The sequence below is a fragment of the Salmo salar genome, chromosome ssa13 (genome assembly GCF_905237065.1).
Source record: "Salmo salar chromosome ssa13, Ssal_v3.1, whole genome shotgun sequence".
NCBI lineage: Eukaryota > Metazoa > Chordata > Actinopteri > Salmoniformes > Salmonidae > Salmo > Salmo salar.
The window spans coordinates 17291290-17318270 of record NC_059454.1 but is presented as its reverse complement, the minus strand read 5'-3'; the positions used below and the strand labels follow the sequence as shown (position 1 = coordinate 17318270).

At 42.0% G+C, this 26981-nt stretch overlaps 1 protein-coding gene and 4 non-coding genes across 5 annotated transcripts in view; 4 read left to right on the top strand and 1 right to left on the bottom strand.

Annotated features, from left to right (window-relative positions):
* The window catches only part of LOC106566564 (NUAK family SNF1-like kinase 1), a 62702-nt gene that overhangs the window by 8461 nt on the left and 27260 nt on the right, over positions 1–26981 (bottom strand). The window contains exon 4 of the mRNA XM_014134688.2: positions 18666–18731. Within this exon, the coding sequence (XP_013990163.2) occupies positions 18666–18731 (66 nt within the window). The remainder of the gene's footprint in view (positions 1–18665; positions 18732–26981) is intronic.
* trnag-gcc (transfer RNA glycine (anticodon GCC)) lies at positions 12326–12396 on the top strand. Its single transcript has one exon. It is a non-coding gene; the product is annotated as a tRNA-Gly (tRNA).
* trnag-gcc (transfer RNA glycine (anticodon GCC)) lies at positions 12779–12849 on the top strand. The gene has a single exon. It is a non-coding gene; the product is annotated as a tRNA-Gly (tRNA).
* trnag-gcc (transfer RNA glycine (anticodon GCC)) lies at positions 13462–13532 on the top strand. The gene has a single exon. It is a non-coding gene; the product is annotated as a tRNA-Gly (tRNA).
* Positions 18435–18505, top strand: trnag-gcc (transfer RNA glycine (anticodon GCC)). The gene has a single exon. It is a non-coding gene; the product is annotated as a tRNA-Gly (tRNA).

Below are 26981 nucleotides of genomic sequence, written 5' to 3'. Positions count from 1 at the left end.
CATACTGGCTGGCAACGTACTTATACCTTGCTTGCTAGCTAGCTAACTACGGCTAATTTACACTCATACCAAACAGTGCAGTAGTAGCTGCATTTGCATTTGTTTATGGTGTTTGCTAGGTACATGTAAACTCAGCCAAAAAAGAAACGTCCCTTTTTCAGGATCCTGTCTTTCAAAGATAATTTGTAAAAATCCAAATAAATTCACAGATCTTCATTGTAAAGGGTAAAAAACACTGTTTCCCATGCTTGTTCAATGACCCATAAACAATTAATGAACATGCACCTGTGGAACGGTCATTAAGACACTAACAGCTTACAGACGGTAGGCAATTAAGGTCACAGTTGTGAAAACTTAGGACACTAAAGAGGCCTTTCTACTGACTCTGAAAAACACCAAAAGAAAGATGCCCAGGGTCCCTGCTCATCTGTGTGAACGTGCCTTAGGCATGCTGCAAGGAGGCATGAGGACTGCAGATGTGGCCAGGGCAATAAATTGCAATGTCCGTACTGTGAGACTCCGAAGACAGCGCTACAGGGAGACAGGACGGACAGCTGATCATCCTCGCAGTGGCAGACCACGTATAACAACACCTGCACAGGATCGGTACATCCGAACATCACACCTGCGGGACAGGTACAGGATGGCAACAACAACTGCCCAAGTTACACCAGGAACGCACAATCCCTCCATCAGTGCTCAGACTGTCCGCAATAGGCTGAGAGAGGCTGGACTGAGGGCTTGTAGGCCTGTTGTAAGGCAGGTCCTCACCAGACATCACCGGCAACAACGTCGCCTATGGGCACAAACCCACCGTCGCTGGACCAGACAGGACTGGCAAAAAGTGCTCTTCACTGACGAGTCGCAGTTTTGTCTCACCAGGGGTGATGGTCGGATTCGCGTTTATCGTCGAAGGAATGAGCGTTACACCGAGGCCTGTACTCTGGAGCGGGATCGATTTGGAGGTGGAGGGTCCGTCATGGTCTGGGGCGGTGTGTCACAGCATCATCGGACTGAGCTTGTTGTCATTGCAGGCAATCTCAACGCAGTGCGTTACAGGGAAGACATCCTCCTCCCTCATGTGGTACCCTTCCTGCAGGCTCATCCTGACATGACCCTCCAGCATGACAATGCCACCAGCCATACTGCTCGTTCTGTGCGTGATTTCCTGCAAGACAGGAATGTCAGTGTTCTGCCATTGCCAGCGAAAAGCCCGGATCTCAATCCCATTGAGCACGTCTGGGTGAGGGTGAGGGCTAGGGCACGTTCCCCCCAGAAATGTCCAGGAACTTGCAGGTGCCTTGGTGGAAGAGTGGGGTAACATCTCACAGGAAGAATTGGCAAATCTGGTGTAGTTCATGAGGAGATTACATTTACATTTACAGGAGATGCACTGCAGTACTTAAAGGCAGCTGGTGGCCACACCAGATACTGACTGTTACTTTTGATTTTGACCCCCCCTTTGTTCAGGGACACATTATTCAATTTCTGTTAGTCACATGTCTGTGGAACCTGTTCAGTTTATGTCTCAGTTCTTGAATCTTATGTTTACACAAATATTTACACGTTAAGTTTGCTGAAAGTAAACGCTGTTGACAGTGAGAGGACGTTTCTTTTTTTGCGGAGTTTATTTGGAAACATCCATAACAATGAGCTAATGAGGCGCGATTTCGTGTGGCATAGAAAATGTGCTCACTCGTCAGGACACTGTTGTTCATAGGAGCTAGCCAACAACAAAGCTAACACAATCACTTCAAACTGAAGCAGGAAAGACTGCAAACTAGCTGTACTTCGTTTAACTTTTTTTCGAATTGACATGTTCGTATGTATCCTAAACAATTATGCCAGCTGATTCAAGATTTCGACTGGCTGAGAAATGCTGTCTGCCTGCTTCGTCCCGACCCCTACACGTTCATTACTATGGGACAGCTGGAGATCGAATTTGAATATTTAAACAATGTTGCAAACGTCGGAGACAGACAGCAAGGTTTACACAAATCTCCGCTGTTGAAAACAAAATGTTAGTCCAAAAGAAATGTGAGACAATGTCTAGGTGCTTTCTATAGTGGAGATCAAGTTTATAACTTGATGAGACAGTGGATTGCACAGTCAGATGGAACAGAGTAAATAGACATTAACATCATAGATTTAGCAGGTGGTAACTTGTGGAATAGACGCCAGCTGGAATGCACTTTTAACCAATCAGCATTCAGAATTAAACCCACCCCTTGGATTTTTGGACACCGTTTTAACTAACCTACAAACGAGCTTCAATGAAATACAACTCTCCTTCCGTGGCCTCCAACTACTCTTAAATGCAAGTAAAACTAAATGCATGGTCTTCAACCGATCGCTGCCCGCACCTGCTCGCCCGTCCAGCATCACTACTCTGGACGGTTCTGACTTAGAATATGTGGACAACTATAAATACAGTTGAAGTCGGAAGTTTACATACACCTTAGCCAACTACATTTAAACTCAGTTTTTCACAATTCCTGACATTTAATCCTAGTACAAATTCCCTGTCTTAGGTCAGTTAGGATCAACACTTTATTTTAAGAATGTGAAATGTTATAATAATAATAGTAGAGAGAATGATTTATTTCAGCTTTTATTTCTTTCATCACATTCCCAGTGAGTCAGAAGTTTACATAAACTCAATTAGTATTTGGTAGCATTGCCTTTAAACTGTTTAACTTGGGTCAAACATTTCGGGATGCCTTCCACAAGCTTCCCAGAATAAGTTGGGTGAATTTTGGCCCATTCCTCCTGACAGAGCTGGTGTAACTGAGTCAGGTTTGTAGGCCTCCTTGCTCGCACACGCTTTTTCAGTTCTGCCCACAAATTTTCTATAGGATTAAAGTCAAGGCTTTGTGATGGCCACTCCAATTAAGCAATTTTGCCACAACTTTGGAAGTATGCTTGGGGTCATTGTCCATTTGGAAGACCCATTTGCGACCATGCTTTAACTTCCTGACAGATGTCTTGAGATGTTGCTTCAATATATCCACATAATGTTCCATCCTCATGATGCCATCTATTTTGTGAAGTGCACCAGTCTCTCCTGCAGCAAAGCACGACCACAACATGATGCTGCCACCCCCGTGCTTCACGGTTGGGATGGTGTTCTTCGGCTTGCAAGCTTCCCCCTTTTCCTCCAAACATAACAATGGTCATTATGGCCAAACAGTTCTATTTTTCTTTCATCAGACCAGAGGACATTTCTCCAAAAAGTACGATCTTTGTCCCCATGTGCAGTTGCAAACCGTAGTTTGGCTTTTGTATGGCGGTTTTGGAGCAGTGGCTTCTTCCTTGCTAAGCGGCCTTTCAGGTTATGTCGATATAGGACTCATTTTACTGTGGATATAGATACTTTTGTACCTGTTTCCTCCAGCATCTTCACAAGGTCCTTTGCTGTTGTTCTGGGATTGATTTGCACTTTTCGCACCAAAGTATGTTAATCTCTAGGAGACAGAAGGTGTCTCCTGAGCGGTATGACGGCTGCGTGGTCCCATGGTGTTTATACTTGCGTACTATTGTTTGTACAGATGAATGTGGTACCTTCAAGCGTTTGGAAATTGTTCCCAAGGATGAATCAGACTTGTGGAGGTCTACCATTTTTATTCTGAAGTCTTGACTGATTTCTTTTCATTTTCCCATGATGTCAAGCAAAGAAGCACTGCGTTTGAAGGTAGGCCTTGAAATACATCCACAGTACACCTCCAATTGACTCAAATTATGTCAATTAGCCTATCAGAAGCTTCTAAAGCCATGACATCATTTTCTGGAATTTTCCAAGCTGTTTAAAGGCACAGTCAACTTAATGTATGTAAACTTCTGACCCACTGGAATTGTGATACAGTGAATTATAAGTGAAATAATCTGTCTGTAGACAATTGTTGGAGAAATTACTTGTGTCATGCAGAAAGTAGATGTCCTAATCGACTTGCCAAAACTATAGTTTGTTAACAAGACATTTGTGGAGTGGTTGAAAAACGAGTTTTAATGACTCCAACCTAACTGTATGTAAACTTCTGACTTCAACTGTACCTAGGTGTCTGGTTAGACTGTAAACTCTCCTTCCAGACTCACATCAAGCATCTCCAATCCAAAATGAAATCTAGAATCGGCTTCCTATTCGCAACAAAGCATCCTTCACTCATGCTGCCAAACATACCCTCGTAAAATTGACTATCCTACCGATCCTCGACTTCGGCGATGTCATTTAAAAAATAGCCTCCAACACTCTACCCAACAAATTGGATGCAGTCTATCACAGTGCCATCCGTTTTGTCACCAAAGCCACATATACTACCCAACACTGCGACCTGTACGCTCTCATTGGCTGGCCCTCGCTTCATACTCATCGCCAAACCCATTGGGTCCAGGTCATCTACAAGTCTTTGCTAGGTAAAGCCCCGCCTTATCTCAGCTCACTGGTCACTATAGCAGCACCCACCCATAGCACGCACTCCAGCAGGTATATTTCACTGGTCACCCCCAAAGCCAATTCCTCCTTTGGCCGCCTTTCCTTCCAGTTCTCTGCTGCCAACGACTGGAACAAACTGCAAAAATCACTGAAGCTGGAGACTCATTATCTCCCTCACTAACTTTAAGCACCAGCTGTCAGAGCAGCTCACAGATCACTGCACCTGTACATAGCCCATCTGTAAATAGCCCATCCAACTACCTCATCCCCATACTGTATTTATTTATTTATTTATTTATCTTGCTCCTTTGCACCCCAGTATCTCTATTTGCACATTTATCTACTGCACATCTATCACTCCAGTGTTTAATTGCTATATAGTAATTACTTCGCCACCATGGCCTATTTATTGCCTTACTTCCCTTATCTTACCTCATTTTCACACAATGTATATAGACTTTTTTTGTACTGTATTATTGACTGTATGTTTGTTTATTCCATTTGTAACTGTGTTGTTGTATGTGTGAAACTGCATTGCTTTATCTTGGCCAGGTCACAATTGTAAATGAGAACTTGTTCTCAACTAGCCTTTCCTGGTTAAATAAAGGTGAAATAAAAAATGAAATACAAAAATTAGGCACTAAGGCCCGAGGAGGTGTGGTAAATGGACAATATCCCAGGGCTATGGGCTGTTCTTATCCACAATGCAACGCGGAGTGCCTAAACACAGCCCTTAGCAGTGGTATATTGGCCATATATCACAAACCCCCGAGGTGGCTTACTGCTATTATAAACTGGTTACCAACATAATTAGAGCAGTACAAATTGTGATTATAAACCTTGTGGAATGAGCGATAACCTACAGGGCAGTAGCTCTCTAGGAACAGGGTTGGAGAGCCCTGCACTAGTCCATCTTCAACCACATCGTTCGAGCTGCCACAATGTGTCAACAATGTTATGTTGTTAACTGTAATAGGTTACTGTTAATCACAATTCTATCAAATTAAAATGTAATGGGGGCCGAACCACCGGTCCAGTAAAAAGCCAGTAGAATCCCTATCTTGAGGAGCAGACTGTAGGACCTTCCACACATTTTTTTTAAAAAACGTTTCTAAAAGTCCCAATTGGGCATTCCAAAAGGTAAAGGTAAAGTTCTGTCCATTCAGAATGTTCTGTTTTCCTCCCACGGCAGGCACGCAGTGAAGGCTCCAATCCAGTGATTGCAGTAGGCCTCTCCTGGGTCCTGTTGTACCGAGTGGAAGACAAATTTTCTGTCAGCAGATGGCGCTGCTGTGCTAAAGTGCCACAGAGCAAAATACAATAGACCTCAACCATAGGCCATATATCTTAAAAGTACCTTACTCTATCCAAATATGATCAAACAAAATCGTACTGGAATGGAAAAGTACTTAACTTTTGTGAAGGCTACATCTGTCTAAACTCTGGAAGGAGCTGAGGTGGTGGTTGAAGGAGCTGAGGTGGTGGTTTAAGGAGCTGAGGGGTGGTTGGAGGAGTTGGGCTGGTGGTGGTTGGAGGAGTTGAGGTGGTGGTGGTGGTGGTGGTTGAAGGAGCTGAGGTGGTGGTTGAAGGAGCTGAGATGGTGGTGGTTGGAGGAGTTGAGGTGGTGGTGGTTGGAGGAGTTGAGGTGGTGGTGGTTGGAGGAGTTGAGGTGGTGGTGGTTGAAGGAGCTGAGGTGGTGGTGGTTGGAGGAGTTGAGGTGGTGGTGGTTGAAGGAGCTGAGGTGGTGGTGGTGGTTGAAGGAGCTGAGGTGGTGGTGGTTGAAGGAGCTGAGGTGGTGGTGGTTGGAGGAGTTGAGGTGGTGGTGGTTGAAGGAGCTGAGGTGGTGGTGGTTGGAGGAGTTGAGGTGGTGGTGGTTGAAGGAGCTGAGGTGGTGGTGGTGGTTGAAGGAGCTGAGGTGGTGGTGGTTGAAGGAGCTGAGGTGGTGGTGTGGTTGAAGGAGCTGAGGTGGTGGTGGTGGTTGAAGGAGCTGAGGTGGTGGTGGTTGAAGGAGCTGAGGTGGTGGTGCTGGTTGAAGGAGCTGAGGTGGTGGTTGAAGGAGCTGAGGTGGTGGTTGAAGGAGCTGAGGTGGTGGTTGAAGGACCTGAGATGGTGGTTGAAGGAGCTGAGGTGGTGGTTGAAGTAGCTGAGGTGGTGGCTTGAGAGGTGATGGTGGTTGAATTCAGGTTGTAACAAAACAAAATGTGGAAAAAGTCAAGCTGTGAATATTTTCTGAAGGCACTGTATACCCGGGAATAGGGCCACAATTCTTTCATGGCCATATAACAAGATAAATCATTAAGTTTTTTACGATGCTAAGATTGTAAAAACGTGTAGTGGTCAGGAGGCCTAAATCTATGCACTTACAGGATCAGCTTATGGTTGCCATCGATGTGCCACAAAGAATTTGTACTGCCTCCGGTGTAGCCGCTGCTGCATGGCCCTCCTCGCAGCTCCCTGGGGATTGACACGGATCAGACTCTGTCTGACCCTCTCCCGCTGGACTCGAACACCCTCTTCTCTTAAGCGTGCCCTCACAGACTCTGCACCAAGTTCTTCATTCCGGCCTATCAGCTCTTTTGATCCTCTCATCCAGTTGAGAGTCTGACAACAGTGAGTAGGACCTGAAGAACTGAAATGAACTACCGTAAATTCCGGACTATAAGCCGCAACTTTTTTCCCAGGCTTTGAACCTCGCGGCTTAAACAATGACGCGGCTAATATATGGATTTTTCCCGCTTTCAATTTTTTTTCTCCAAAAAAACACATTCTGTGACGTGCTTAGTTTTTTTACGGCATGAAGCTTTCATTAGACCAATTAAGTTGCCGAACGGGTTAAGGTCAAACAACTTTTTAGTTTACTGTTTGTTTTGATATTTTAACCTGCGTGTCGTGATCGCGTTTGGTGTGGGGGGACAAAATAAATTTATGCACGATGGCGCACGTGCGCAGCAGGTTTGGGTTCCATGTCAGTCTAGCTGTTCATGTGTGCTAGTAGCTTTATAGTGTGTATTTTATTCTCTATTATTCCCATCTCCCTCACTAGCTTTAAGCACCAGCTGTCAGAGCAGCTCACAGATCACTGCACCTGTTCATAGCCCATCTGTATACAGCCCATCTATCTACCTCATCCCCATACTGTATTTATTTATTTTGCTCCTTTTGCACCCCAGTATCTCTACTTGCACATCCATCTTTTGCATATCTACCATTCCAGTGTTTAATTGCCATATTGTACTTACTTCCCCACCATGGCCTATTTATTGCCTTAATTCCCTTATTTTACCTAATTTGCACTCACTGTATATAGACTTTTGTTTTATTTTTCTACTGTATTATTGACTGTATGTTTTGTTCATTCCATGTGTAACTCTGGGTTGTATGTGTCGAACTGCTATGCTTTATCTTGGCCAGGTTGCAGTTGCAAATGAGAACTTGTTCTCAACTAGCCTACCTGGTTAAATAAAGGTGAAATAAATAAAAATAAATAAAAAAATGTGCCTGTTGCTAATAATTAGCTGCTATTATGTTTAGCTTCTTAAAAAGTCATTGCCTATTGCCAATGTGCTTTACTCCCATTTTAATTTTTCCTTTATTTAGCTAGGCAAGTCAGTTAAGAACTAATTCTGATTTACAATGACGGTCTACCCCAGCAAAACTCGGACGACGCTGGGCCAACTCTGCGCCGCCCTATGGGACTCCCAATCACGGCCGGATGTGATACAGTCTGGATTCAAACCAGGGACTGTAGTGACTCCTCTTGCATTGAGATGCAGTGCCTTAGACTGCTGCGCCACTCGGAAGCCCATTGCTACTATGCTGTTAGCCTTGCTGCTATTAATCCTATTATTACAGTGTATTAGCCTGTATAGTATTACTTCTGGTCTATTATTACCATTGATGATATTACACTGCTATTGTTGTCTAGCCCATTAGCCTTAACCATTTTAGCAGGTAGGCTAGCTATAATTAGAGAAGCTGGCCATCAACCCTCTGGTAACGGGGTGAATCCCAGCTCAGAGTGCCCTTGACAGAATGCCTAGTGCCCTTGAGCAAGGTACTTAACCCCCTACATTTACTCTGCACAGTGCCTGACCCATTGTTTCCAGCTCCTCGTGGTGTGTGTGTGTGTCTCTTGGGGTGTTGGGTTATGAGCATAAACGCACATTTCCAATGTCTGTAATAGAGGTCGACCGATTATGATTTTTCAACGCCAATACCGATTATTGGAGGACCAAAAAAGCCGATACCGATTAATCGGCCGATTTGTTTTATTTATTTATTTGTAATAATGACAATTACAACAATACTGAATGAACACTTATTTTAACTTAATATAATACATCAATAAAATCAATTTAGCCTCAAAAAAATAATGAAACATGTTCAATTTGGTTTAAATAATGCAAAACAAAGTGTTGGAGAAGAAAGTAAAAGTGCAATATGTGCCATGTAAGAAGGCTAACGTTTAAGTTCCTTGCTCAGAACATGAGAACATATGAAAGCTGGTGGTTCCTTTTAACATGAGTCTTCAATATTCCCAGGTAAGAAGTTTTAGGTTGTAGTTATTATAGGAATTATAGGACTATTTCTCTCTATACGATTTGTATTTCATATACCTTTGACTATTGGATGTTCTTATAGGCACTTTAGTACTGCCAGTGTAACAGTATAGCTTCCGTCCCTCTCCTCGCTCCTACCTGGGCTCGAACCAGGAACACATCGACAACAGCCACCCTCGATGCAGCGTTACCCATGTAAAGCAAGGGGGAAAACTACTCCAAGTCTCAGAGCGAGTGACGTTTGAAACGCTATTAGCGCGCACCCGGCTAACTAGCTAGCCATTTCACATCGGTTACACCAGCCTAATCTTGGGAGTTGACAGGCTTGAAGTCATAAACAGTGCAATGCATTGTGAAGGGCTGCTGGCAGACGAAAGTGCTGTTTGAATGAACGCTTACGAGCCTGCTGTTGCCTACCATCGCTCAGTCAGACTGCTCTATCAAATCATAGACTTAATTATAACATAATAACACACAGAAATACGAGCCTTAAGTCATTAATATGGTCGAATCCGGAAACTATCATCTCGAAAACAAAACGTTTTTCCTGTCAGTGAAATACAGAACCGTTCTGTATTTTATCTAACGGGTGGCATCCATAAGTCTAAATATTCCTGTTACATTGCACAACCTTCAATGCTATGTCATAATTACGTAAAATTCTGGCAAATTAGTTCGCAACGAGACAGGTGGCCCAAACTGTTGCATATACCCTGACTCTGCGTGCAATGAACGCAAGAGAAGTGACACAATTTCACCTGGTTAATATTGCCTGCTAACCTGGATTTCTTTTAGCTAAATATGCTGTCACGTCCTGACCAGTATAAGGGTTATTTGTTATTGTAGTTTGGTCAGGACGTGGCAGAGGGTATTTCGTTTATGTGGTTCGGGGTGGTGATTTATGTAGTAGGGTGTTTGGCGAAGTCATCTGTCTTTGTTAAGAAGAAATAGTCTTCACAGTTCGCAACGAGCCAGGCGGCCCAAACTGCTGCATATACCCTGACTCTGTTTGCAGGAGAAGTGACACATTTTCCCTAGTTAAAAGAAATTCATGTTAGCAGGCAATATTAACTAAATATGCAGGTTTAAAAATATATACTTGTGTATTGATTTTAAGAAAGGCATTGATGTTTATGGTTGGAGCAACGTGTACCTAAGCGATTATATGCAACGCAGGACAGGCTAGATAAACTAGTAATATCATCAACTCAAATCAAATCAAATTTATTTTTATATAGCCCTTCGTACATCAGCTGATATTCTCAAAGTGCTGTACAGAAACCCAGCCTAAAACCCCAAACAGCAAGCAAAGCATGTGAAAGAAGCACGGTGGAATCAACTATGTGTAGTTAACTAGTGATTATGATTGATTGATTGTTTTTTATAAGATAAGTTTAATGCTAGCTAGCAACTTACCGTGGCTTCTTACTGCATTCGCGTAACAGGCAGGCTCCTCGTGGAGTGCAATGTAAAGCAGGTGGTTAGAGCGTTGGACTTGTTAACCGTAAGGTTGCAAGATTGAATCCCCGAGCTGACAAGGTAAAAATCTGTCGTTCTGCCCCTGAACAAGGCAGTTAGCCCACCGTTCCTAGGCCGTCATTTAAAATAAGAACGTGTTCTTAACTGACTTGCCTAGTTAAACAAAGGTGTAAAAAAAAAAACAATTTTAAATTGCCGTCCAAAAATACCGATTTCCGATTGCTATGAAAACTTGAAATCGGTCCTAATTAATCAGCCATTACGATTAATCGGTCGACCTCTAGTCTGTAAGGTAATGGACAATAAAGTACATCTAATCTTATAGCCCAATTTGTAGCCTATGTTTTTACACTGTTATTCCTTAGCTATTATCCTGCCACTGTAGCACTATTGTAATTGCTATTAGTAGGCCATCATTGGAAATAAGAATTTGTTCTTAACTGACTTGCCTAGTTAAATAAAGGTAAAATAAAAATATGAGGAAAGGAGCGTTCTACAGTGTAGGAACAAAATGTGCAGTGCATATTCTGCTGTCCTATTGCGCATGCAACTGTTTCCAGTAACTTCTTTGTTGTAATATCCAAAACAGACGTGGCAATTTCACCTATTAATGATTCCAGCTTCAACCATTAGAGGAGAATATGCTAAACTGGCCTTGAATCAGTGTCTAAGGGCAACTTCCTCCCTTATCTATCTCATGCATACCATACAGAATGGCATTTCCCGCATTGGTCTGAATAATACCCACTGTGGTGAAGAAGTATGGAAGCTGCGGAGAGAAAAGTACGTAGTCTGTTTTCTTTAACTCTTAGACGGTGTGTGTGACTTTTATTAAAACCCTCTGCTTTCCCAGATTTGCAGATTCCGTGTATTCCCTCGCGTCGTGCAACCATATAAGGGGAGTACCGGCCATAAAAGGAATGGAAAGACTTCAGGGCTGGGTTATAGGAATTTACACCATGTCTTTAGGCTGGTTCTTAGCGCATGGCTTCACAATGCAGCACATTTCCCAGCTTTGGCTTTCAGTCAACACAGAGTTATTTTATTGCGTTTTCCAGCTTGACAGCTAAAACGAACAATGAAAACTCTGGTGCAGCATACAAAGTCAAATCAATGACCAATAAGTATTTGTCTCAAACATTAATCTGTAGTGATGGGCACCGATATGCAAAGTCCATATCAGCTGCATTTTTCCATTTGATATCGATATAATATAGGAATATAGGAAACACTTTACTGTAGGCTACATATTGTTTACCCCAGTTGCAATAATAAAAAAAAACATTGCAACTGTGTTCAGACTTTTGTCAACTTCCATATCTCTGTGGAGTCCAGTCAACTGGTTACCCATTAGGCCAGGTGTGAATGTTCTTGGAGTATAAAACCTACCCAAACAGTTTGAATACAATGGGAAGCCCATCTGCTGTTTATGTCCGATCAGCAGGCAATTAACTATGCTATGTTAAGAGCAGATGACAATGTCTGTGAGGGGGTTTTGCGCATGGAACAGTCATGTATGCTTGTTTACATAATTAATGTATATTAACAGGAAGGATTAGGAAGGATGAACCATTATTACTATATGCCTTGCAACTGCATTTTCTCCCTCATCCTCAATGGTTCAGAAAGAGGTATTGGGAAGTGGAATTCATTGTCTGACTAACTCTGTTGCGATCATCCAGTCTACATTTCTTCCTCCTCCCTCTCTTTCAATTCAATTCATAGCTTTATTGACATGGGAAACGTGGTTACATTGCCATAGCAAGTGAAATAAATAATAAACAAACACAAACCACTCCGATAGAGCCAAAGACATGCTCCATTCAAAGTCAGAAGTCTAGAAAGTTGCATCACCAAAGCATTGGTGGTTCAGTGGTAGAATTCTCGCCTGCCACGCGGGAGGCCCGGGTTCGATTCCCGGCCAATGCAAGGACACTTTTTGAAGTGTTGTAAGATTTCTCATAGAAATAATAAGTACATGTAACTATTTACATAGCAGCTACATGTTACATGCTTCCTGATAAATGATCATATGGATTACATTTAAAACTAAAGTTAATTATGGCTATAGCTCTAGAATCATTATTTTTAGATCCCTCCGATATCTCAAATAAGTTTATTTTCAAATCCAGGTCGTAAACAGGCTGATGTCCACAATCAGACATAAATCCTAATACTACCTTTCAAAACAACTACTTTACATTTTTCACAAATGCCATCTCCCATCTGCTCCCCGCTCCAACTTGACCCTTCGTCCCCTTTCTGTTTTCCTCTTATATGGCTATTGGGGAAAGAGTATTGATCTATTAAAGCATTGGTGGTTCAGTGGTAGAATTCTCGCCTGCCACGCGGGAGGCCCGGGTTCGATTCCCGGCCAATGCATGCATGTCTTTTAAAAAAAAAAGTATTTTAGGTTCTACTCACAGAAATAAGTGCTGAAAATTTCAGTCCAACCATGTTCCAATATATAAATAACTACCATTTATTTGCTTACATACAATATATGGCCGAATGTAATGTGGAGACCTGCTCGTCGAACATCTCATTCCATAATCGTAGGCATTAATATGGAGTTGGGCCCCCTTTGCTGATTTTAATTCAGATTTTTTACTAGTCACATGTTCACAGTTGCAGGTGTGATTGTAGGGTACAGTGAAAATCTTAGCCTTCGAGCTTCAACATGCAGGTAGACTGATGAAGGGAAAAAAAACGTTTAATGCTTTTTAGAATGAGGCTGTAACGTAACAAAATGTGGAAAAAGTAAAGCATTGTAGGATTTACTCAGATTTCAGTCAGGTATCTCAAATAACTTTATTTGCATATCCTCGTTGCAAACAGGCTGTAAGTACTATGTAACAACACTCTTATTACATTGTACTGCCTCTCATTTAATGGTCCTTCGAGACGGATAGCTAAATACTAACTCATGTTTCAACTTCTGTTTCACTTTATCCAGATGGTTATATCACTCTCGGGGAGAATTTCTCTATCAAAGCATTGGTGGTTCAGTGGTAGAATTCTCGCCTGCCACGCGGGAGGCCCGGGTTCGATTCCCGGCCAATGCATGGTCCCCTTTTTTTTTTAAGGCATTTTGGGATCTACTTACATAAGTACATGCTGGAACTTTCAGTCCAACCATGTTCCAATATATAAGTACCATGTATTTGTTTACATACACTACATGTTCAAAAGTATGTGGACACCTACTCCTTGAAAATCTAATTCCAATATCAGGGTTGCAGGTGTAAGTGAAGGGTACAGTGAAAATCTTAGGCTTCGAGCTTCAGCATGCAAGATTATTTTATTTCACTAATGACAATTGTAATAAAAACAATATAATAGAAGTAGCACTATATACAGTGATGAATAAATAAATGTCCCTTGGGGTGGAGGCAGAGCAAAGACTAGAGGTCGACCGATTATTGGAGGACCAAAAAAAGCCGAAACCAATACTGAATGAACAATGAACATTTCTTTTTTTGAGCAGTATACATACATACACACTATATATATATACACACACACACACACACACACACACACACACACACACATACATACATACATACATACATACAGTACCAGTCAAAAGTTTGAACACACCTACTTATTCAAGGTTTACTATTTATTTTAGCAATTTTCTAATAATAGTGGAGACATCAAAACTAAGAAATAACACATATGGAATCATGTAGTAACCCAAAAAGTTTTCAACAAATCAAAATATACACATTCTTCAAAGTAGCCACCCTTTGCATTGATGACAGCTTTGACATTCCGTTCTCATTGGCGGAGTGGACACATTGTTTGCAGAGCACACAAGCTATAAAACACTTGAGAGAAACAAGTTTTGGTTTATTTCATTCCATTTACGAGTTTTGTCAATTCAATTTAGTAATTGTCTTTTGTTTGGAGCGCTCCTGTCAATGTTGAGTAAGGACGAACGCTTAGAAGTAGGCCTGCGAGCAAATGTAGGCATACTAAAATGTGCCTACTTGCAGATCTGATAGTATTTCTGATTGGCTTAATAACACACCACCACTAATGAGCTTTGGAGCTTCTCAAAGTAATGTTTTCTTCACCTCAAACAGTGAGAAAGCGAAGTCTGTTTTTACATCCATTTAGAATGACAATAGTTCCTCAATGTATTTGAAAAATCTTTCCAGCTCTCTCCCTTTCGATAACCACAGCATGAAAGGGAAAAATGTTTCGCTCTGATCCAGTGGAAATGTCATAAAATAGGCCTACCAGATTACTTCTCATCAGTGCTTGACTTGGACTGAAATAGATTAAGTACTCATTTTGGGTGCTGGTACTGTTTATATTTAGGTGCAGGATCTCCACAATACTTTTGAGCTAGTATTCTATAAGAGGAACAGGAGCTCAAGCAGTAGAAAATTTGAGGTGTCAGTACTCAGCTCCAGTGAGCTCCTGCCCAAGTCAAGCACTGCTTCTTATCCCTTGCGCAAATAGCCTACAGCTGTGTCTGTCCCAAGCTCAATGGCGGAGGATACTTTGGAGGGTGCAAAATATTTTTATACAATGTTGAAAGTCTGCAAGTGCAAGCTTCGGGCTGGACCCAAATTAATAGTTGATACAATGTTTTAAGTTCGTTGCAGACAGGCCATGCATAGCCAATGTGATTTATTGTATATTTATTTTTATCAGGATATTTTCTACCTGCAGGCTGCAGTTTTTATTTGTTGGCTTTTTGTAGGCTATTTTTACATAGTTGGCAATAGAAGTTCCTTTTTTGGTTTGTATAATTTTCATTTAGATTTGGTTTTGCGATATAAATATGTTATTATACATGAAATGAAACTGTTCCACAAAACTGTGGATATGGAAACCATAACTGGCACGCATATTGGTAGAAATGGTTATATAAATGGGGAGGGGGGGGGGGGGGGGTGGCGTTGGTGAGCATGATGTGGCTGGCTTTCTTTTTGTAATCCGTGATCTTCAGGAGCCTATGCCACCTACACCTTGTGTCCGACCCGCTGAATTTCTTCTCCACTTTGGCTCTATTCTTGTTTCGCCATCTTGATCGATCTGCGTAAGTCATATTTGTCCTGTTTAACCAAACTATTGTTCCCGGTCACCTATCCCTGTTTATAAGCAGCATCTTTCTCTTTCAGTTTTCCTACAAGGCTGCTATTAATTCACGGTTTTTGATTCAGGTATGTTTTGAAAGATACTATCGGTATCATGTCATCTATGCATTTTTGTATGAATCCGGTGACTGAGGTGGCGTATTCATTGTGAATTCTGATTGGTCAGACCAACGCTGTACAGACCTGATCACCGGAACTTCCCTCGAGTCTTTATTTGTAGGCGGGAAGAAGCAAGATGGAGTCATGGTCAGATTTTCAGAAAGGAGGACGGGAGAGGGCCTTACACCCGTGTTGAAAAGGCGTGTAGCAGTGGTCAAGAGTAGAATTTACGCAAGTTGGACAGTTGATGTGTTGGTAATAATTTGGGAGCACGGTTCTCAAATTACTTTTGTTAAAGTCCCCCGCAGCAATGAACGCTGCCTCAGGGAATTCAGTCTCCAGTTTGTTCAGGGTCCAATGAAGATCTTTGAGAGCTTTTTTGGAATCAGTTTGGGGCGGGATGTACACAGCCATAGCAATAATCCCAGTAAACTCTCCCGGGAAGGTAAAAGTCGGCGGAGCATAAAGTTCCTTGTATGTTTACCCCTTCGCACCATGAGATAATGGTCATAAAGCAGAGCCCGCCACCCTTGCTCTTGCCAGAGAGCCCCCTTCCTATCCCCTCAAAAAACTGTAAAACCCCTGGTTGTATATAATCTGGATGTCAGAGGAAAGCCAAGTTTCAGAAAAACAGAGTATGTTGTAGGATCTGATGTCCCTCTGGAAAAAGATCCTCTCTCTGACTTACTCAAGTTTGTTCATTTATGATTGAACATTGGCGGGTAGTATGCTCAGTAATGGAGGATGGGTCGCCTGGCGTCTTAATCTCACTAAGACCCCGCCATGTACTCTCCGGTAGGACTCCCAAGCAGCTTGGCTCCTCGCAGAAGAAGCTAGTCCATTGCTCTGCTGTCTCAGGGAATTCGGCAAGGTCGGGTGGACGGTGAGTATCCAGCGTTTCGTATTCCAAAAGTTCTACCTGGGTGTATGTAGTAATGCACGAAACAAACGGATTGAGAAAATTAGATCTGCAATGTTTTATCGGCGCTCGAGGCGAGGCACCCTCTGTCGGTTCCACTCTTCTGGGAAGGCATTCCTCTAGATGTGGGAACATTGTTGCAGGGACTTGCTTCCATTCATCCATAAGAGTATTAGTGATGTTGGGCGATTAGGCCTGGCTCGCATTTGGTGTTCCAATTCATCCCATAGGTATTCGATGGAGTTGAGATCAGGGCTCTGTGCAGGCCAGTCAAGTTCTTCCACTCCCATCTTGACAAACCATTTCTGTATGGACCTCGCTTTGTGCACGGGGCATTGTTATGCTGAAACAGGAAAGGGCCTGGTAAGGCACTGCATCGCAGTGCTAGAGGCATCACTACAGATCCGGGTTCGATCCCGGGCTGTGTCGCAGCCGGCCGCAACCTGGAGACCCATGAGGCGGCGCACAATTGGCCCAGCGTCGTCCAGGTTAGGAAAGGTTTTGGCCGGCCGGGATGTTTTTTCCCATCGCGCTCTAGTGACTCCTTGTGGTGGCCGGGTGCATGCACACTGACTTTGGTTGCCATCTGTATGGTGTTTTCTCTGATACATTGGTATGGCTGGCTTTTTGGTTAAACGAGCAGTGTCAAGAAGCTGTGTGGGGTCGTGTTTCGGAAGACGCATGGCTCTCGACCTTCACCTCTCCCGAGTTCATACGGGAGTTGCAGCGATGGGACAAGACGAACTACCAATTGGGGAGAAAAAGGGGTAAAAAAAATAAATTAAAAAAAAATAAAAAAAGGTTTTCCTTCACTGGAACTAAGGGGCCAAGCCCAAACCATGAAAAAGCGCCCTAGAACATTAATCCTCCTGCACCAAACTTTACATTTGGCACTATGCATTGGGGCAGGTAGCATTCTCCTGGCATCCGCCAAACCCAGATTGCTCCGTCAGACTGCCAGATGGTGATGCGCGATTCATCACTCCAGAGAATGCGTTTCCACTGCTCCAGAGTCCAATGGGGGCGAGCTTTACGCTGATGCTTGGCAATGCGCATGGTGGCCATGTAGTGTATTTTTACATGGTAGTCTACATGTTACATCATTTCTGATAACCTTTCATATGGATTACATTTGTAAACTCATTAATTATGGATAAACCTCTAGAATAATTATTTTAGATCACTCGGGTATCGCTCAAGTTTATTTTCAAATCCTTGTCGCAAACAGACTCTAGGTACTAGGCTATGTAAAAACACTACACATTGTACCTACCTAAAACTAGTCTACCATGCAAAAATACAAATGATTAAGAGACGGGCACTCTAAGTACATTGTACTACCTATAACTGGTCTATCATGCAACAACAACAAAAAACGTCTTAAAAGACGACGTCTGTTTTTAATGGTGCTTCGAGCTGAATAGTTAAATACTAATTCAACATTTGTTTCACTTCACCCTGACTGTTAGAGAAATACTCTGTCCCAGAGAATTATATAGCAAAGCATTGGTGGTTCAGTGGTAAACTTCTCGTCTGCCATTCGGGAGGCCCGGGTTGATTCCCGGCCAATGTGTGGTCTCTTTTGGGGTAAAGCAGGATCTCGCAACACACTTGAATTTAAACTCCTGAAAATACCCAGAAACACAAATCTAAGTGCATGAGCTATATCAACCTATTTTCAAACTACTTCTCTACATTTTTGTCCTATATGTCTCTTAAACCCCTTCCAGTCTTTCTCTCCTATTTTCAACTCTACTTCACTCCTCCCTTCTCCTTGTCCTTCATGCCACCCCCACTGTGTTGTGAGCCCTGGAGTAGACTAACAGAGCAGCTCAGCATTGGTGGTTCAGTGGTAGAATTCTCGCCTGCCACGCGGGAGGCCCGGGTTCGATTCCCGGCCAATGCAGGCATATCCTTTTAAAATAACTACCCTTTACACTCACTGGATGACAGGCACAAGGTCTGCACTATAAGCGGAAAATCTGTAGAATCACATTTTCAACAGACCAATAGGGGGGGGTTCGATTTTAACCAATAATTTTTTTACATTCTTTGTGTGTTCTCACCTTGACGTTCAGGTCCTGGTCTAGTAGAATGTTCTCCAGCTTCAGATCTCGATGGACCACACCATTCTGAAGGAGAGGGAAAGAGACAATCAAGTAAAATACTACTATTACACACAGATCTTTACACACGCACAGATTCTTCACCCCCTTGATGTTTTTCTAGGAAGACACTGCTGTGTTAATTTAGGAACTAGAGAGCAGATGACATTTACACAAACATGGCCTGAATACATAAGTGGAGGTCCAGTGTGTGTTTGTGTTTTGTGTGTGATATCAATCATTTTGTAACACAGTTGCTGCATACAGATTCAAGAGAAATAGGGAACAGATGAAGAGAACAAAAGAACAGCTTGAGAGAGGAGAGATTAAAATGTTATTGTCTAATTGACATTGAAAGATCATTCTCATGATATGATTGTTTGATTCAATGATTAATCCACGAGCATACAGTACTGGTGAATGGTCAACAGTATACAGTCTGAGTGTGTGTAAACCTTGTCTGTGTTTGTTAGTCTATTCCTAGCCAGGGCTTTGTTTAGTTATTGTTTCTGTTTGTCTTTCAATTAGCTTTCCTTAATTATTTTTTATTGTTCAGTTATCCCTCCTTCTGTCTTTCATTGTATTATCACAATTAACAATCCAGCTCTATAACAAACCCAACATGGCCAGATGATATCTCTAATGTAGTATAATGATATTAAAGAGAGAGGGAGAGAGAAAGAGGGGGTATAACAGTTTGCTACAGGAAAATATGAATAGCACAGCAGAGGTCAATTCAGGCGAAGAGTGAATGTGAGAGAGCGAATAAGATAAAGAAACAAGGAGGGGGAGAGAGAGACAGACATGCATAGGGAGAGAGAGAGAGGTTTATGTGGCGTATCTTTTAAAAACGTTCCTGTTCCCCTGAAGCCTAAATACTTCCTGCTAAAGCTGCATACCTCAGAAGCATTGTAAATAATTCACGCGTTCCGGAACATTCATGTCTATTTTAGAACACTATTTGAGGTCAGACACAACTAGAGGATGCAGCATCGAGCTCCAACGCTAAAATAGCGAGGGGTGTTTTTTGTTCTTCATTCTAATGTAATGGTTTGGGGTTGGGGGATAGATGGGGGTAAACATGCTTTGCAAACTCCAAATAAAATGACCAACATAATTTAGCCATCTAGTGTTAAGCAGTATCAGCTATGCGCTAGCTCTGGTGTGCAGACATGCATATGGTTTATTCCACTGAAGAGTTTTATCCCAAAACTCTGCCAATAGGCGTTCACTATTTCCTAAGTCTCCTATTTCCTAAATTTCTGCACCAACTAGGAAATTTAGCTTTTACCACGACACAATTCTATAATCTATAAGAAAGCGTTTATAGATACTTCTGGTAGTGTGTGTCAGTGTGTGACTTTTAAAAAGCAATGTAGACATACAGTTGAAGTCGGAAGTTTACATACACCTTAGCCAAATACATTTAAACTCAGTTTTTCACAATTCCTGACATTTAATCCTAGTACAAATTCCCTGTCTTAGGCTACTTTATTTTAAGAATGTGAAATGTCAGAATAATAGTACAGAGAAGTTTACATACACTCAATTAGTATTTGGTAGCATTGCCTTTAAATTGTTTAACTTGGGTCAAACGTTTTGGGTAGCCCTCCCACAATAAGTTGGGTGAATTTTGGCCCATTCCTCCTGACAGAGCTGGTGTAACTGAGTCAGGTTTGTAGGCCTCCTTGCTTGCACACGCTTTTTCAGTTCTGCCCACACATTTTCTATAGGATTGAGGTCAAGGCTTTGTGATGGCCACTCCAATACCTTGACTTAGTTGTCCTTAAGCCATTTTGCCACAACTTTGGAAGTATGCTTGGGGTCATAGTCCATTTGGATAACCATTTGCGACCAAGCTTTAACTTCCTGACTGATGTCTTGAGATGTTGCTTCAATATAGCCACATAATTTCTCTCTCATGATGCCATCTATTTTGTGAAGTGCACCAGTCTCTCCTGCAGCAAAGCACCCCCACAACATGATGCTACCACCCCCGTGCTTCACGGTTGGGATGGTGTTCTTCAGCTTGCAAGCCTCCCCCTTTTTCCTCCAAACATAACAATGGTCATTATGGCCAAACAGTTCTATTTTTGTTTCATCAGACCAGAGGAAATTTCTCCAAAAAGTACGATCTTTGTCCCCATGTGCAGTTGCAAACTGTAGTCTGGCTTTTTTTAATGGCGGTTTTGGAGCAGTGGCTTCTTCCTTGCTGAGCGGCCTTTCAGGTTATGTCGATATAGGACTCATTTTACTGTGGATATAGATACTTTTGTACCCGTTTCCTCCAGCATCTTCACAAGGTCCTTTGCTGTTGTTCTGGGATTGATTTGCACTTTTCGCACCAAAGTACATTCATCTCTAGGAGACAGAAGGTGTCTCCTCCTGAGTGGTATGACGGCTTCGTGGTCCCATGGTGTTTATACTTGCGTACTATTGTTTGTACAGATGAATGTGGTACCTTCAAGCGTTTGGGAATTGCTCCCAAGGATGAACCAGACTTGTGGAGGTCTACCATTTTTTTCTGAGGTCTTGGCTGATTTCTTTTGATTTTCCCATGATGTCAAGCAAAGAAGCACTGTGTTTGAAGGTAGACCTTGAAATAAATCCACAGTACACCTGCAATTGACTCAAATTATGTCAATTAGCCTATCAGAAGCTTCTAAGGCCATGACATCATTTTTTGGAATTTTCCAAGCTGTTTAAAGGCACAGTCAACTTAGTGTATGCAAACTTCTGACCCACTGGAATTGTGATACAGTGAGTTATAAGTGAAATAATATATCTGTAAACAATTGTTGGAAAAATTACTTGTGTCATGTGTAACAGTGTAGGTTCCGTCCCTCTCCTCGCCCCAACCCGGGCTCGAACCAGGGACCCTTGCACACATCAACAACTGACACCCACGAAGCATCGTTACCCATCGCGCCACAAAAGCCACGGCCCTTGCAACGCAAGGGGAAACCCTACTTCAAGTCTCAGAGCGGGTGACGTCACTGATTGAAATGCTATTAGCGCGCACCACCGCTAACTAACTAGCCATTTCACATCGGTTACACATGCACAAAGTAGATGTCCTAACCGACTTGCCAAAACTATAGTTTGTTAACAAGAACTTTGTGGAGTGGTTGAAAAAAATCAAGTTAATGACTCCAACCTAAGTGTATGTAAACTTCCGACTTCAACTGTAATTCTCCTTTGACCCACACATTTTTCCTCTGCTATTAGGAGTAGGATTTTGTGGGTTTAGCTGTGCAATGTTTGCCTGTTGCTTAATTTCACACCCTGAGAAGAGAAACTGCAGTGATTAGGATTTAGTGGGATTAGCTCACAGGTGACTGTTGTCACCTTAACTGGGGAGGACGAGCTCATTGTATTGGCTGGAGTTAATGGTATGGTATCAAACACATGGTTTACAAATGTTTTAATACCATTCCATTCACTCTATTCCAGCCATTATTGGGAGCCGTACTCCCCTCACCAGCCTCCTGTGGCTTAGCAGTACCATGTTTGCCTATGGCTCCGTTTCACACTAAGTGGGTCAATTGCAACCAAAATTGAGCACTGCCTCAACATGAGGTGTACTCTCGTTAAACCATAAATATGCGCTAAGGTCACCCGCCCGCACACCTGATCTCAATTGCAACCACTATTGGCCACCATATTACTGATCACTAAAGCTGATGTCGGTGTGTTAACGTTAAATCCTGGATACTGCCAAAAGAAATGTACGACTATTTAGCCCTCTGGTGGGAATTATCTTGGGTATAAATTAAACCTTATATTTGAGAAGACTATGCACAGATTTACTTATTTGAGAATCATTCGATACAACTGAAATTAGGCATTTCCTCGTTTACCAGATAGAATCGACAATTTACTCTACACATTTTATTAATGTAAAGCTTGTTGGTATACTTACTTTTAATTTCCAATTTAGATAAAAACTTAATACAGTATGGTCATTTCTTATTAAAAGGGGAAAAGAAAGTATTCCTAAACTGTCTACATCTAATATTGGTAACTTCATCAAGCCAATCATGATTGAGTTAATATAATCTTTGTTGTCATTAAATTATAGTCTAATCAAGATATGTCAATTGACAAATTATATTCTAATGTGACCCAAACGCGGCAGGTAGCCTAGTGGTTAGAGTTTTAGGCCACTAACCGAAAAGGTTGCTGGATCGAATCCCCGAGCTGACAAGGTAAAAATCTGTCCTTTTGCCCCTGAGCATGGCAGTTAACCATGCCACTGTTCCCCTGGTGCCGAAGACGTGGACGTCGATTAAGTACCTGCACCAAAACTCCTGTATTTTTCCTTCATAGATAGTTCTCCATCTTATTTTTAAATAGGGAGCCAATTTGATTTCAGCACTTTTATTTCCATGATTGATGAAAACTAGTTTTATCATGGCTCTCTCTTGTCCCTCTGCAACAGACATTCAGTTTTCATTCAGACAGACAAGTATTTGATGATGAACGCCCAATCTGCAGAAAATACGGGAAACGTGTACCTCGCAATCAATTTAATGAAGCACATGCAGACAACACACCCTGAACTGGCTACTGTACTGAAGAGAAAGGAGATTTGTAAAGTTATCTATGTTTTTGTACTTATTATAGCAAATGGTATATGCTAGCTAACGTTAGCTAGTTAGTTAACGTTAGGGCGGCTACTGTAACGTCAACATTAGCTAGCTAACGTAAGGACGGCTACAGTAACGTTAGCTACTACTGTTTACTATTATACAAACTACAGCTAGAGCTGACGTTGTCTGTAAAAGTTAGCTTGCAGCTCTAGCTGGGATGGAGGTAGCTAGCTAGTGTGAGAGTTAATGTATGCTAGGCTTAATTAAGTTTATTTGCCAGGACTAGCCTGTGCTTGCAAACTACCGCTTCTCTCCTGACTTTGAGTGGCTGGGCGTTCTCCGTGAACAGCAGCGCCGGAAACGAAATGCATTGCAACTAGGCTTCTAACTTAGTTTACACTGAGTGCCTATCCCTTTATAATCTGTAGGTAAAGACACCCGTGCAATAGAAGATTTATTTGGGTAGTTTGAGTGAGTTTAATAGAAGTGTGTGTGTGTAAGAGCCTTTTTACACAACTATTTTGTGAGTTTGAGAGAGTGAGAGGTGTGTGTTTCAGAGTCTGTGTGTGACAGAGAGAGAAAAGGGAGAAAGTAAGGAAGGGAATGGGGTGTGCGAGGGAGTGAGTGAGTCACAGAGAGAGAGCAGCAAGATTTGTGACCTGTTGCCACAACAAAAGGCCAACCAGTGAAGAACAAACACCATTGTAAATACAACTCATATTTATGCTTATTTATTTTCCCTTTTGTACTTGCACATGGTTACAACACTGTATATAGACATATGACATTTGAAATGTCTTTATTCTTTTGGAACTTCTGTGAGTGTAATGTTTACTGTTCATTTATTATCTACTTCACTTGCTTTGGCAATGTTAACATATGTTTCCCATGCCAATAAAGCCCTTGAATTGAATTGAGAAAAAAAGAGGAGCAAGTAAGAGTGTGTGTCAGTGTGACAGAGATTGAGATAAAAGGGAGAAAGCAAGTGTGTGTGTGTGTGTGTGTGTGTGTGTGTGTGTGTCTGGGAGACAATAGAAGAGAAAATGAAGACCTGTTTTTTTCTCCCTCTTTCCTTTCAGAATCAATGCAGGCCTACATGAATACAAACCCAGCCCACCCCGACCCTCCCAAAGCTGTTTGATAACCTGAAGCATTATGAACCACATTCAAGAGAGGACAAAAAGCTGTGTGGACCACGTGCCAGTGCCAGAGAAGTGGGAATTTAAACAACTCGTGAGGAAGCTGAACCACAAATACTATATGTACTACCGGAACTCGTTCATGAATACAGAGATACCAAAGCTCTACAGAGATACCAGGGAATCATAAAGGCTCAATTTGAAGACATCCACTGCTACTCATGCACCACTGATCTCTGGACCAGCAGAGCAATGAATGGATACATGGTTGTGACTGTTCAGTTTGTTGTTTCAGATACCTGGGACATGCAATCAATCATGGTGCTTGGGCTGAACAGCGACCACACAGCAGAGAGCCTAAGAGAAGCACTGGACAAGACACTGAAGGAGGACTGGGACTTGCTACTCACAGAAAACGCGTCCAATCACTGCAAGGCATTCTTAGATTACAATTGGATCCCATGTTTTGGGCACAACCTAGATCTGGCAAATCAACAAGGCACTGAACATTGACCGTGTTGTGCAAGCTTATCCAAGCTACGGAAAACTGTCAGGATTTACAAGGTCAGATCCTATGAATAGGCAGCAGGAAGCTAAACAGTATCTTCTGGGCTTACCAGACCACAAGCTCATCCACGATGAACCAACAAGGTAGGGCTCAGCCTACGAGATCGTAGAACGCTTTCTTACGCAAATTAAATCAAATGTCGAATACAGCAGGTGTAGACTTTACCGTGAAATGCTTACTTACAAGCCCCAAGAAATGGAGTTAAGAAAATATTTACTAAATAAAATACAGTAAAAAATACAAAGTAACACAATAAAATAAAAATAACGAGGTTATATTCTAGAGGTCGACTGGTTAATCGGAACGGCCGATTAATAATATATATATATATTTTATTTACACCTTTATTTATTTAAAAAAAAAATTTTTTTTACACCTTTATTTAACTAGGCAAGTCAGTTAAGAACACGTTCTTATTTAAAATGACGGCCTAGGAACGGTGGGTTAACTGCCTTGTTCAGGGGCAGAACGACAGATTTTTACCTTGTCAGCTCGGGGATTCAATCTTGCAACCTTACGGTTAACTAGTCCAACGCTCTAACCACCTGCTTTACATTGCACTCCACGAGGAGCCTGCCTGTTACGCGAATGCAGTAAGAAGCCACGGTAAGTTGCTAGCTAGCATTAAACTTATCTTATAAAAAACAATCAATCAATCATAATCACTAGTTAACTACACATGGTTGATGATATTACTAGTTTATCTAGCCTGTCCTGCGTTGCATATAATCGCTTAGGTACACGTTGCTCCAACCATAAACATCAATGCCTTTCTTAAAATCAATACACAAGTATATATTTTTAAACCTGCATATTTAGTTAATATTGCCTGCTAACATGAATTTCTTTTAACTAGGGAAAATGTGTCACTTCTCTTGCGAACAGAGTCAGGTATATGCAGCAGTTTGGGCCGCCTGGCTCGTTGCGAACTGTGAAGACTATTTCTTCCTAACAAAGACAGCTGACTTTGCCAAACGGGGGATGATTTAACAAAAGCGCATTTGCGAAAAAAGCACAATCGTTGCACGACTGTACCTATCCATAAACATCAATGCCTTTCTTAAAATCAATACACAGAGGTATATATTTTTAAACCTGCATATTTAGCTAAAAGAAATCCAGGTTAGCAGGCAATATTAACCAGGTGAAATTGTGTCACTTCTCTTGCGTTCATTGCACGCAGAGTCAGGGTATATGCAACAGTTTGGGCCGCCTGTCTCGTTGCGAACTAATTTGCCAGAATTTTACGTAATTATGACATAACATTGAAGGTTGTGCAATGTAACAGGAATAACGTTTTGTTTTCGAGATGATAGTTTCCGGATTCGACCATATTAATGACCTAAGGCTCGTATTTCTGTGTGTTATTATGTTATAATTAAGTCTATGATTTGATAGAGCAGTCTGACTGAGCGATGGTAGGCAGCAGCAGGCTCGTAAGCATTCATTCAAACAGCCCTTCGCAATGCATTGCGCTGTTTATGACTTCAAGCCTGTCAACTCCCAAGATTAGGCTGGTGTAACCGATGTGAAATGGCTAGCTAGTTAGCCGGGTGCGCGCTAATAGCTTTTCAAATGTCACTCGCTCTGAGACTTGGAGTAGTTGTTTCCCTTGCTCTACATGGGTAACGCTGCTTCGAGAGTGGCTGTTGTCGATGTGTTCCTGGTTTGAGCCCAGGTAGGAGTGAGGAGAGGGACGGAAGCTATACTGTTACACTGGCAATACTAAAGTGCCTATAAGAACATCCAATAGTCAAAGGAATATGAAATACAAATCGTATAGAGAGAAATAGTCCTATAATTCCTATAATAACTACAACCTAAAACATCTTACCTGGGAATATTGAAGACTCATGTTAAAAGGAATCACCAGCTTTCATATGTTCTCATGTTCTGAGCAAGGAACTTAAACGTTAGCCTTCTTACATGGCACATATTGGACTTTTACTTTCTTCTCCAACACTTTGTTTTTGCATTA